The following is a 14168-nucleotide window of genomic DNA, read 5'->3' as shown; positions in this document are numbered from 1 at the left end:
CAGTACACTGTTAAAAAAATCTGTATTAGATTTAATAGACATGCGTATGAAGCTAATATGCACTACAGGTATTGAAATCTATAAGATACATGTATATTAAATTTAATGTGCCAACATGGCGGCTGTAGATACCTATTTCACCAAACGGTCATTATTTCCTTGATATTGAAAATTTATTTAAAATTGAAATAACAGTGCTTAATTCTTTAATTAATATGTTGTTCGTGTCAAACAAATAATGTTTCATGAGGTAAATTTTTTCAAAAAATCATTCTAAATATCAGAATTTTAATGCTCATATGTGACATTTAGGTTAAGTACTCTAAATGTCGAATTATATGCATTTTGACAATGCAAATTGATTTAAACTTAAATTTATATGAAAGAAATTATTTTGCTTTATTAACCCTTTCAGGGGCACATTATTCTAAGCATACAAATTTTTGTTTCATTATATTTTTAAAAAGTCGTCCGCCATATTGGATCCGCCATTTTGAATTTTGAAAAACTGACCTCAGATTCGTAATCAGGGACCCCAAAAACCCCCGAGTGAAGATTTTCAAAGTCGTAGCACTTCGCGTTTACAAATAGCTGAATTAATTATTAAAAAAATGCATATTTTTCAGATTGATGGAATAATATTAAGTTAACAATAATAAATTATTCATAAACAATATTATAGATTCGTTATATTATATCCTTAGAATCTAAAAATAAGAAATATATGATTATTATTAGATAAGTATGCCGGAAATACCAAAAATACAACAACAAAAAAGGTGGGACGTATACGTCCCACTGCCCCTGAAAGGGTTAATAAAAACTTATTTTGTACACAAGAACATGTATAAATTGAGTAAAATGCAATTTTTTAATTCTGATTCCTATAGGTAATGAAATTTAATATACTTTATATATAAATTCGCTTTAATATACGCAGTTTCTTAAATTTAAGTACTTTATGTATATTAAAACTACGAATATTTTTAACAGTGTAGAACAAGTTAGTTTTAATTAGACATAATAAATGAAGTATAAACACGATAGTATGAATAAGTTGTTAATCATTCTTTTAAAATTTTTTTTATTTTATCAGTAGGAAAGGTAAATAATTAGTCAGACTTTCAGAACGTTTGTAATTTTGTCAGTAGTACGAGTCAATATTTAAATTGAGTTTTTACATTTTTGTAATTTTATTAATAGTTTTGGGTTTAGTCAGACTTATTAACTAAAGTTAACAAATTTAGTCAGATTTTCTTAATTATTTTACTTGCATCAGTATAGTACAAGTCTGTTTTAGTCGAAAAAAATATAATTATATTGATATTCTTTGAATCTTGAATAATATCAATAATAAAATATAATAATTTAAAATGGACTATAATGGTTAATGTGAATTATATTTGCATTTTAAAGAGTATATAGAAATTGTATATAAGGGATTGTATTCGTATATTTTGAATCTCTGTGATCAACTTCAAAGAACATTTCACCGGTTTTGAGGTCGTAGTATAAGCCAGAACTTATACTTGTGAGATCTCAGAAACTGCAATCCCTCATTCTTTTTTTAACCGTTTCTTCGTGACTTTTTTCCCTTACCCTTATCGGACTCACATTTTATATATAACAACTCTTAAAGTACATTCACATGAAAAAAGATCTGTGCTTATTTTTGTTGCGTATTAAATTGAACCTATGTTAAAAAACTTGTAACGTGGTACTATACCTACAAAGATAATTTTTTCTGCACTTCAAAGTGCTATTTTTTTCTATATACTTTAAAGGGATAAACAAAATTTCATTTGAATAATAAAAATATTCTTGAAGAAAGTGGAAAATATTTTTGAAAAACCTAGTAGAAGAAAAAGGTCACCTAATTATTATTTTATAAAAAAAATTCTTTATTAAATAAAATAAAATATAAATGTACCTATATTTTATGTATGTGGAATTTCACACAGGGCGAAAAACATTTTTTTTTAATTCAGTAATGAAAAAAGTAATTTTTTCCAAATTCAAAAAAAATCTTGTCTTTCACCTAAAAAAAGTCAAATTTATTTTTCATTTTCATTTTATTTGGACAAAAATTATTTTTTTCAAAAATACATTTTACTAATCGAAAGGACGTCAAAAAAAACTGAAAACTGATATTGAAAAAAAAATATTATTATGCTAAAGGTACCCCAAAACTTTCACCTCATCCCACAAAAAAAATATTCTCCTTTTTACAAAGAATTACCATCCAAAAGAAGTACAAATTACTCAAGTTTGATCACGACTAGAGGAAATTTCTTTTCACCTTTTGATCACTTCGTCTGAAATTTCTCATCTAAAAGTTCGTTTTAAATTGAAATTATGTTCAATATAAACTCACTTAAAAAAATTCTTTGGTATAAAATTTTCTTACATTCATTCGAATTATTGAACAATAATTAAAATTTACAAAAATTAGTTTAGTTTAATAAAAAAAAATTTGCCTAGAATCCATCACAGTTAATTTTTGTTAGTTTTTTTTAGTTATTTTGTAAATTTTACCAATCTCTTTTTTTTAATTATTTTTATTTTCAATAATTTGAAGTATTATTCGTTTTCTGTAAATTTTTATAAAACTAGATAAGGTACATTGCGAATATTTATTCTAGTTCCTTACAAATTTAGCTGAAAACATAGCACATATATATACAAACAGGTTAATCCTTCATAAAGTTTCTGACAAGTCTGCTGGTGTATACCTTCAAGTTTTGATCAGAATAGTTAGGTATTTTGTTGGCTAAAATTATTATCAGGATCATGAAACTTATAAGAAAGATCGAAGAACATGTTTATTTGATGATATGGATTGAAAAATCTTTTGAATTTTTCGAAATTTAGTATGTAGGTATATTTTAAATTCAAATTAAAATTGAATATGAAATTGATTAATTATTATTTATTACAGAAATATATAGCAATTTATTTACAATAATAAATTTATTTTTGATGGTTCATTAAATTATTAATTTTTTACTTGTAATTTATTTATATTTTTTCACATGAAACTATACTTGAAAAAGTAGGTTTTGGAATTTCTGGCAGAATTGTACGAAATTTCCAGTTGGAATTTTCCATTAGAATTTATGCGGAAATTTTAGAGGGAGAGGAATCAAGAAATCGTTTAAAAAAAGGAATAGTTTATATACAAAAGAATATTTTAAATTGACATATAGAAATTAGTAAATTTTAATTGGTTAAACTTCAATTTTAGATTTAAATATAAAAAGATAATTTATTACGATATTTTAATTAAAAAAAAACTACAACAATTTTCATAAATTAATCACTAAGTATTTATACAGTACTAATAAAATATCTTGTTTTGATTTTACATTTATTGCTTTTAATAACATATGTATGTTGAATACAAATTTTGGTATAATGTTTCAAGAGTAAATATTTCATGACTTTGATAAGCAAGGTAGAACTAAGATGACTGTGAATTAAAGCAGAAACATTTAATAGGTTGAGGAATAATATATACACATAGACATGTTTAATTATTATTAGAATACTAGAAATTTTATGGAATGGATGAAAATCACATCATATATTATAATACATATATATTGTTATATAATAAATTACGTGTCAATTTCTTTACTTTATTAAATTTACATTAATTAATAATTTCAATAAAATTTTTTATTTTAAATAATCAATATTTTATTTGACAAAAGATTAAAAAAAAACATTTTGCTGAATTCAAATAAAATTTCTGGAAATATATTGATTTTTACTTGTTGAATTTATTTATTAGTTTACTTTGTCAAGAAATTCTTTTAAAAAACAAATAAATTTGAAAACAATAATTCTGCACGATTTTCAAGAATCAAAATATATAATAAACGTTTAACACTTTTAACTTTATTTCGGTTTTGCACTTCACATCATTCGCTTAGTAAATAATTTAAACAAGTTCTCGTTAAAAATATAAATGCGCTCATTGAAGCGTTAACTTCCAATATCCACAAAAGGGAAAATGTATACTAAATGCTCTATAATACACGTACAAATATTATATAGAAAAGTTTCTCCACGTAATTTGTCATGAACAGTTGTTGCTATGACGCGAAAAATCATGTAACAGCAAACAGTTTTGCCGTACGATGTAAAAACATAGTTAAGTCATATTTTTGACAAAAATAAGTTTTTGGTATCAATGGATTCGTAAGAAAAAACTGCGTCTGATTACGTTATTAAAAATTTTTTATTTTAATTATTTATTGCAAAAAATAGTTATTAAAAATCTACAAAACCCCAGAAAATGAAAGAATACTTGATAAAAACTCAGTTAACTCGAGTTGAGTAGTCCAAAAATCGTAGGAAGCGTTGAGATCGAGCATAAGATACGAAATAAAAACTTAGTTAACTCGACTTGAGTGTTTTCTCTTTCGAAAAGTGTCATGAGCCGGACACTGCATTTCGATGGGAGCAAGCGTAAGTCAACTTCGTTAAAGTTCGGATTTTCGTCGGGTGAATTCGGAATCCCATGCATTTAGCTTGAGTTAACTAAGTTCTTACTTCTGAACGAAGGCTCGCGCTCGCCTACCTTTTCGAAAAGCACTACGTAACTCGAGTTAATCAAGTTTTGCTTTTAAAAAATAAAACGTAAGTCAATTATTTAATATAATTTCTTTAAATAATTAACTTTTGACTTCAGAATTAAAAAGAACTCTATCAAATTACCTAGGAAGTGAAGTTAGATTAAAGAATTATTTATATTACATTAGGTTTTTAAATACAAACAGTTTTTCGTCATTTTCTCCGTTCGAACAAAATATGACTTAACTAAGTTTTTATTTCGCACTGCAGAGTTATACATTTTACTTTTAAATATATATATATATATATATATATATATATATATATTGCAGTCAACGATATTTTTCACAAGAGTCTTAATGCGAGCATCAAAAAGAGAAACTAGAGTACCTATACTGTTCTTTTGTGTGTTAAAATGATGGAAAAAATGACTCTACAGACAAGATTTTTATGCGCAAGTGTTTCTAAAATTTTTCATTTTTGAAAAATAAAATTTACTAGAAATTCATATTAAACGTTCTTTATTTTTTAAAATTATTTAAAATAAAGTCATCATAAAGTCTATCAAATAAAAATATGTGCAAATAAAATTGAACAAATGAAAATTAATATTAATTTCAGTTTATTTTATTGAAATAATTGGTTACTTGACTATTATCAAATAAATATTTATTTGTATCAAATAATTATTATTTATTGCCAATTAAATGGTATATTTATTTCAAATACAGAAATTATTGATCCAAATACAATTTATTTAATTTAAATAAAAATTATTTGATTCAAGTAAATATTTATTTTATAATAGCCAAGTAATCGATCATTTGATATAAAAATAATATTTTTCAAGTGTAATAATTTAGTAACATTATTATTTATTAATTTGAACGGAATTTTTAGAAAATAATTATGAAAAAAATAAATAAAGGTTAAAAAAAGGTTAACAACTACAAATCTTTGTCGTTTGAAGTTGCCTTTTGAATATTATGTCATTTTTTTCCTAATATACATAAAAGAGGAATTATTTCATTATATCAAGGAATTATTTTAAATTTCTAAAGGAAGATTTTCATTTGGAAAGGGAAAGAAGGAATTTAAAGGCAAAATATTCTTTTCATTTTGAGAATTTTTTTTTCAGTACATACTATATAATCTGTTGAAATTATGAAAGATAAGAAGATCAAAATCATTTCAATAGATATAAAAATAAATGTTAAAAATCAAATAAAAAGGGCCCGAAAAAGTTTGAAAGGTTAAAATATTCTGAATGGTACATTCATATATAATGAAAGTATATATCATCTGAGGATAATTAATAAACATTGATATAGCCTCTCTCGTGACAAGGCTCATTCATTGTCGCAGTGAATGCTGGATTTGCTCTTGGAAGCGGATATGCAGTAAAACTTTTCTAATCCTCCTACCGCTTTCGCATCCCCAGTCTTGTGTGCGAATTCTGAACATTCGCTGGATTTCCCGATACATTCCTTCTCGTCAGGTTTCATTGGTTCCACTTTGTAATTTATATGCTCCAAGAAAGGTTATTCCCGGATTGTAGACTTTTCTAACTATAAAGGTCCGTCATCGTATTTATTTTCTTTTTATTATACCCAATACTTGTACAATAAACCCCTAAATTAAATTCGATTGGAAAAAGAGTCTCGAATTTTTCTCGAGTTTCTATTTATCCACACACGCACACACACACACACACACACACACACACACATCCCCGTTTTATATTCACTTTTTTTTCTATATATATATATATGTATTTGTATAGTTCAGAGAAAATAAAATTTATTCATCCACATTCTAATTGCAAAAAGTTTTAACTGTATTAGAGTAACAACATTCTTTTGTTTTTAAAAGGAGTTTAAAATATTTCTATTGAAGAGACTCCTCTGTAATAAAACTTAACAAAATAATAAGAATTAATGTCCAAATAATTTCAACTGAAAAATCATATAAATTTACTTTTAGCGATAATAAAAAATGTTGTAATATTAAAATAAATAATTCGTTAATTTTTAACTTATAAATTAAATTTTCTTTAGTCTCCTTCTAAATAAGAATATTTCAAAGGTGTAGCTAAATGTTTTCACTCTATTGAAACACTTTTTATATTTTGGAGACTGAAATAATTTTTCCAGGGACTGTCTCGAAATATTTGTGTCGTGTCCGTGTAGTGTCGCGACTCGACACGTTTGAAAACAATTAAAAGTATCGTGGCGAGACCCGACACTTTTAAAAATTTTCAAACGTATCGTGGCACGACCCGACACAGTTAAGAAATTCATAATTGTATCGTGGCGAAGCACGATACGTTTAGAAATTTGTAATCGTATCGTGGCAGGACTGGACACGTTTACAAATTTCCAAAAGTATCGTGGCGCGACTAGACACAATAAAAATTTGAGAATCGTATCGTGGGGCTGAACTACACGACACAATACAAAAATAATTATGAATATCGTGTCGCATACAATGAAACTTGTTGATCAACATCTTGACAGTGTTATTAATCGTTCAATAACATTTCAAGAAATAAAATAAAAATAAAATAGATATAGATTAAATATATATCAAATGTAAATTATTAAATTTATATTATATTATATTATATTATATTATATTATATTATATTATATTATATTATATTATATTATATTATATTATATTATATTATATTATATATAATATTATATAATCAACTCTTACATTTTTTTCAATTCTTTAAATCATAATAATATTAAAACGTTAATAAATTAAATTAATCTATTAATTTTATTGAACAAAATTATTTTTAATTTTAAGTGTGGTTTGTTTACATACTAGACAATAAGTTGTTGATAATACAAAAAGAAATACATGCAAATAAACAGTATAGGATGAAAACAGAAATTCGTGGAAATAATATAATATAATATAATATAATATAATATAATATAATATAATATAATATAATATAATATAATATAATATAATATAATATAATATAATATAATATAATATAATATAATATAATATAATATAATATAATATAATATAATATAACATAATATAATATAATATAATATAATATAATATAATATAATATAATATAATATAATATAATATAATATAATATAATATAATATAATATATTATTGTATATTATTTTGTATGCATATTATTATTAGTATTATTATTATTATTCCATATATACTATATTCTAATAGATAATACATAATAGATAAGTTTAAATTAATTGAACAATTTTTTTTCATGCGACACGACATATTTATGCAGAATTATCGTGTCGTGGCAAGTCGTGATACGATACGATTCTCAAATTGTTAATGTGTCTAGTCGCGCCACGATACTTTTGGAAATTCGTAAACGTGTCCAGTCCTGCCACGATACGATTTCAAATTTCTAAACGTATCGTGCTTCGCCACGATACAATTATGAATTTCTTAACTGTGTTGGGTCGTGCCACGATACGTTTGAAAAATTTTAAAAGTGTCGGGTCTCGCCACGATACTTTTAAAGCGCGTTCCACACTTAAACTTTTCGGGCGTCCGACACGACACACGTGCCCCCTATTCTCCATCTACCAAATGCATTCCCCTCCTGACGTAGGAGAAGTTAGTATTGAAGAGGGGGCACGTGTGTCGTGTCGGACGCCCGAAAAGTTTAAGTGTGGAACGCGCTTAATTGTTTTCAAACGTGTCGAGTCGCGACACTACACGGACACTTTCTTAAAATTCAACAACATTTCGTGTCCGAGACAGTCCCTGAATTTTTCTATTTTATATTATCTTTCTTGTCCTAAAAAATTGTCAAAAAATTTAAAGAAATTATAATTCTATTTTATAATTTAATGATCGCCTGAGCCGAATATTTCATTAAAGAAGAGTCAATGTTTAAAAGCTTAAACTTGTTTCGTCCTACTTTTTACCGGGGTATATGTTACAAATTGTCTCGGCACAAAGTTTTTGTACTCGAAAATACAGGTTCTATATATATATATATATATATATATATATATGTATATACGTTCCCGATGAACCGGAAGTGCAAACCTATGTCCCATCGTCAGCACTATTTATACAACTTGATGATCTCAAATTACAAACTTCCTTCGTCAGGCTTTTCCAATTATGCAACCCTTCAATGATTACTCTCCCGGTTCAAATATTCAATTTAAAAATCTCTTTTCAAATCATTCATGTGTTATTCACAAAATTAATGTTATTTTCATTAAACATACTTTTTTATTGTCCTTTTATGTTAATAAAAATAATAATATGGTAAATTTTTTAAATCAAGAGAATTCAATTAATTTTTAGTAAAATATTATTATTTGATTTAGTAATATTTTTTTTACTAATAGTTTTAGTAAAAAATATTATAAATATTTCCAAGAAGTTACTAAACAGAATTTTTTTCACCATCAATTTTTTTATTTAACAGCAATTTTCTTTTCAGAGAAATTTTTATTTTACTAAATTTTTGTAAATTATATATATATATAACTGCAATATACAATGAAACATTAAAAAACTACGTCTTCAGTTTACATAAAATTTCTAAATTGAAAATGTGCAAATTTTTACCGCACTATGAAATTGAAATAATCGATTAAAGATTTTCATCTAGTTATGCATTGAGAGATATATGTTTTTCTTTTATAAAATTTTGCCCGAGTTTTATATTAAAATAAAATGAAATTTGCCAACGTATGGAATTTGTTACTAAGCTGGTACAATTCCGAATCCACGTCATCGACTTCTGATTGCACCTCACCCGCATTGCTCTATTGCTCACTCGACGAGTTCGGGTAAAAAAAAGAAAAAAAATATAGAAAAACGAGAGAAAAAGGTTTCACTAAAGGCTTTCTCATGGTTTAATCGTTCTAGTGGAGGATCTCTTCGAGAGTCTGGTTTCAATTTGAACGACGTTATTGTCGCCTCTATTGCCATAGAAAATTGAAGTATTGAATCTTTTAGAATTCACTTTTGCACACCAACCATGATAAATATATCACACGTTTTTCACTGTACTCTCTTTTCTTTTCTTTTTTTTTAAATTTTCAAATCGACCGAAATAATGAATTTATTTCGAACATTATATTATTTATTCAGTATTTTCTAATACATTAGTTTGAATTTTTATAAAATTAAAATTTATAAGGCCGAAATTTTATAAACAGATTTTTTTATTCTTTGATTATTCATTTAATTAAATTAATATACACTACCGTCGGAAATTGTCGGTACGACTAACGTGCGAGGAGTGAAAATTCGGTGCTGAATTTAAAGCAAGATATTTTAAGTTAGAAAAAAGTTAGAGATTTCTAACTTAAATGGTTGGAAAGCTGATAAAATTCTGCTTCTGAATGTGTATCAAGAAAATTTTTTCCTTTTTTTTTGTATTTATAACACCGAAAAGATTTCAATACAAAATTATGCAATTTTCGTACTGTCATACTAATGTTTTTGACTTCCGGCATAATCTAGAATAAGGTATGGAAAAATTTGACATGCTCGAACATTTTTTAACATATTTCAAGAAGTACAAATTATGTAACAAAATATTTGTTATTTAATAAAAATAGTGTTAAATTAACTGCAAAATGTTCTTCCAACAGATTTTTTACACAGATGAATTTTTAAATATTGGAATGTCTAATTCAACACGCAAAAAAATATAAAGTAACTTTTACTATTTACAAAGTAAAACCTAAACTGTTCGAAACTTCTGTGCATCTGTGGCAACTTTTGCTCAGGAAATAGAAAAAATTATTTCTGAAATAGTAAACTTTACTCCGGAAATAGAATTTTTACTATTTTTTTTCGTTAACGAATTCAGTTAAATAAAAATTTTGTTACACATAAAAATGCTTAGAAATAAAAATTTGTTATCTAAAAAATAAATATTCTACGGTCAGTCCACTGACTTTCGTCTAATAGTGGTTGCGACCAAATTTAAAAAAAATCTAGTTTTAATATATGTGAAACTCGATGATTCCCTGAGTTCATTAAGCATAATATTATGGTAAAAATTTTATTCCCTTTAAAAATATTAAATATCAAAAGTAGGAGGTTCACAATGTGATTTTGTAACCTTAAATTGATCAAAAAAATAATTACATGATAAAATTGTTTAAAATGAAAACTGTAACTAATGATATTAATGGAATAATCATGGGTCTTCAATTTCAGTAAAAAAATTACATTTTTAAAATTAATTTATATATATACAATTTAAATATGCTGTACCTATTATAACGTGGCATTTTGTCGCCTACAAATAACTTGAAAATAAAAAAATTTAAATAAATTTTGTAAATAAACAACACCAGGGTGGGAATTCAGCTATAATGGCTGCAAAATATTATAAAGTATAAAAATTGTTTTCTTATGATACTCAATAATAAATAAATTCGATTCTGATTTGTCCTTTCGTTCTGTTATGAAAACTCTCGCGAGGCATTGAGGATTCTCCCCGGGTCATAAAAACGTTAAGAACATCACTATCTATCATTGAAATTAAAACTCATCAAGGGAAGAGCTTCCTGGTGTATATATTTGGATGAGAGTCGCGAATATTTAAGGACACCAGAAAGACGAAATTGCTGTTTTGTTGACGATCTATCAAATAAATACTGGCGGTCAATTTCCTATGGACTTCTCGCATCAATCAATTCAACATCGGATAGGGTAGCGATTTGCGTTACCGACGACTGCGTATCAATTATCGGTCGGGGGAATTATATTATTGAATATTAATTGATCTTAATGTCATCGAGAAAAGAGGCTGCTGTTTAGCGACGCTTTTGAGTTTGACTTGTCTGACATTTTAATCTCATTCTCATCCTGGTGTTCGTAGAGTCAAGTTGTGTTCTATTCTTTTTTGTGTAAAATAATTAAAATTTAACATTATAAAAATGAGACGAGGCGTCATCGTTGTCGTCAAATGGACGGTGAGTCCCAATAAATTAATTAGAGGTCGTTTCCTTCAGAATAGATCTTATTATTATTATTAAAGTATAACTGAATAAATAAAATATAAATCTTGTCTTTCGGCCTTCTGCCATTATTTAACTTCTTCTAAAATTTGAAGTGAATGTTAATAAATAGTGTTATTGTTATAAATTTGGTCTAATTAATGGTGTTTATCCTTATCCCCACCTCTCCGCGGTCTATTCTTGCTGTAAAGTAACAATGGAATTCCTGAGCTGGTTTTAGTTTTTCCTAATTAGAATTATAAAATTTACTTATCGGGTTATTTAACTATTTTTTTAGATTTAGTTATTTTCCATAAAATAACTTGGCATCTTGGCAAAAATAATAATTAAAAAGTGTAAATAACGTTGATTGTCTTGAAAATATAGTAATAAATAAGTTGAAATACAAATTAATAATAAATTTAATTCAACGTTATACTATATATGGATTAGATTTATTTTCTTCATTGTACACTTTTTAAGTTTTACAATATTAATTTTCCCCAAAAATTTTCCCTTATTTATAAGAATTTAATTGTTTATAATATAAAGTCCAAATAATATTCTGTATATAAATAACATGCAAGGAAACTGAATTCCACAAAAAGAAAAACTAATTTTTCAAGAAATAAAAAAAAATTTTGAAGTAAAATCAATATTACCATTCCTGATAATAGTCTATAAAATAAGAAATATGATTCTATATGTCTGCCAAATAGATAAAAGACAAACGAGTAAAGTTGAATTAGAATTTAAAAATTCAAGTGAAATTTTACGAATTTTCCAGAGGTATGGGGCACGAGGACGTATTGCTGTCAGAATGATGGATGTAACTCTGGACCATCTTTGGTGTCGTTTTCATTCTCTTTCTGGATATTACCAGTGGCCCTCATTCTTTTAGGCAGCAGTCTTCGTGGTTAATTTAAATGAATATCTATTTCCTATATATAATATATATATATAAATAAATATATAATATAAGGAACATGCATGCGACGATCATCGACATCATCGTTTGCATAAATAAATATTCTCTTTTGCAACATAAATAAGACACAAACAAAAGGTCTGCCTTTTTCTATATGGTGATCACCATAAATTCCTAATAAGCGCAGAGAATCGTTCACAAAAAAATAAATAAATAAAATCCAATGACTTTTCGACTGTACGCGCAATTTCTTTAATCTCTCTTACACTGAAAAAATTTATTTGATTTAAATAGTCAATTAATTCACTATTATCATGTAAATAAATATTTACTTGAACCAAATAATTTTTATTTGTATTTAATAATAAATGTATTTGAACCAATAAAATAAATATATTTATTTGATAAATAGTCAAGTAACCGATTATTTCAGTCAAATAAATTTTTTTTTCAGTGTACATATATTAGGTATAATATTTCTATATCCTCTTTTTGCATATGAGAGAAAAACAGTGTGCTTTAAATACAATTATTATTATATATATATATAGTTGTTATATATATACCTATAATGAACCGTTTAATAAATTTGTCGAAATTTAATCTTTCAATTAGCATTGTTTGAGGTTTTCGTCAATATTTCGCGCTCAAGACACACTGTTTATTATTTTTTTTCTATAGAAATGCAAAAAAAAAAGAGGAAAACAGAAAAAATATCGCTGTCGGTGCTTTTTTATAATAGGTAGCGCTAATTTTTAGTGCTAAATTTAGAATAGTTTTACGAAACAGATGTGAAGCGAAATTTAAAGAGGTTTAAAAAAATATTTATTTTTTAAATTTTGATATTATCTCAATTTTATCAGAATTAATTTGAAATTCGATTATGTTTTAATTTGAAAATCTTTTTGTAGTTGAATGAAGTAAAAATTCTTATAAAGAAGTTAAAAATTCTTCAATATTTTTTCTTTATGAATCAACATAAATTTTACATTAATTTATGTATTTTTTATATTCTGACGTACATTTAAATTGTGATTCTATAAAAAGTAAAACCATAATTAATAATTGTATAGAGAATGAAACGATTTTAAATGTTTTAATTCAAATGACCTAATTTTTAATTGGCACAAATATATTTATTTTTTATTTTATTACATATTTAATTTTTTATTTTCTGGCGTACATTTTAATTTTGATTCTCTAAAAATACAATTAACAACAGTTGTATAAAAAATGAAATAGTTTTAAAAGTTTAAATTCAAAACAACCTCTTTAAATTTTGCACGCAGTATACATTTTTCATATCTAAATAATGATTGCAAGAAAATTATTATCAACAGTGTGTCTGGAATAAAAATCGTATCAACATCGAATCTTATAGTGATATCCGAACGACTTCTTTGTTCATTTATAAGAATAATGTAAGAAATTAAAAAAACAACTTCTTTCATTAACTATAGAGTACAACTAACTGTGAATTTAACCCCGGGTATTGTTCCATAAATTTATCAGCTCTTGAAAAATGATCTATCTATTTTTAATTATATGCTGCTTTATTTTGTTATTGCTTTTTTTATTTTTATGCTTTTTGTTTTTCCACACCTTTTTTTTTTATTTCGTATAGACAGCTTTTTGATTCCACAGCCGGAGCTCACGAACTGATTCAAT

General features: G+C 25.5%; 1 protein-coding gene across 1 annotated transcript in view; it reads left to right on the top strand.

Annotated features, from left to right (window-relative positions):
• The window catches only part of LOC127279363 (lymphocyte antigen 6E), a 112168-nt gene extending 98227 nt beyond the window's left edge, over positions 1-13941 (top strand). Inside the window, exon 4 of the mRNA XM_051301672.1 lies at positions 12360-13941. Within this exon, the coding sequence (XP_051157629.1) occupies positions 12360-12493 (134 nt within the window). The 3' untranslated portion in view covers positions 12494-13941. The remainder of the gene's footprint in view (positions 1-12359) is intronic.
• The last annotated feature ends 227 nt before the right edge of the window (positions 13942-14168 follow it).

Source organism: Leptopilina boulardi, unplaced genomic scaffold (assembly GCF_019393585.1).
Source record: "Leptopilina boulardi isolate dan_hultmark-lab unplaced genomic scaffold, ZJU_Lbou_2.1 LbouV2_216, whole genome shotgun sequence".
Lineage (NCBI taxonomy): Eukaryota > Metazoa > Arthropoda > Insecta > Hymenoptera > Figitidae > Leptopilina > Leptopilina boulardi.
This window is presented reverse-complemented; position numbering and strand designations above follow the sequence as displayed.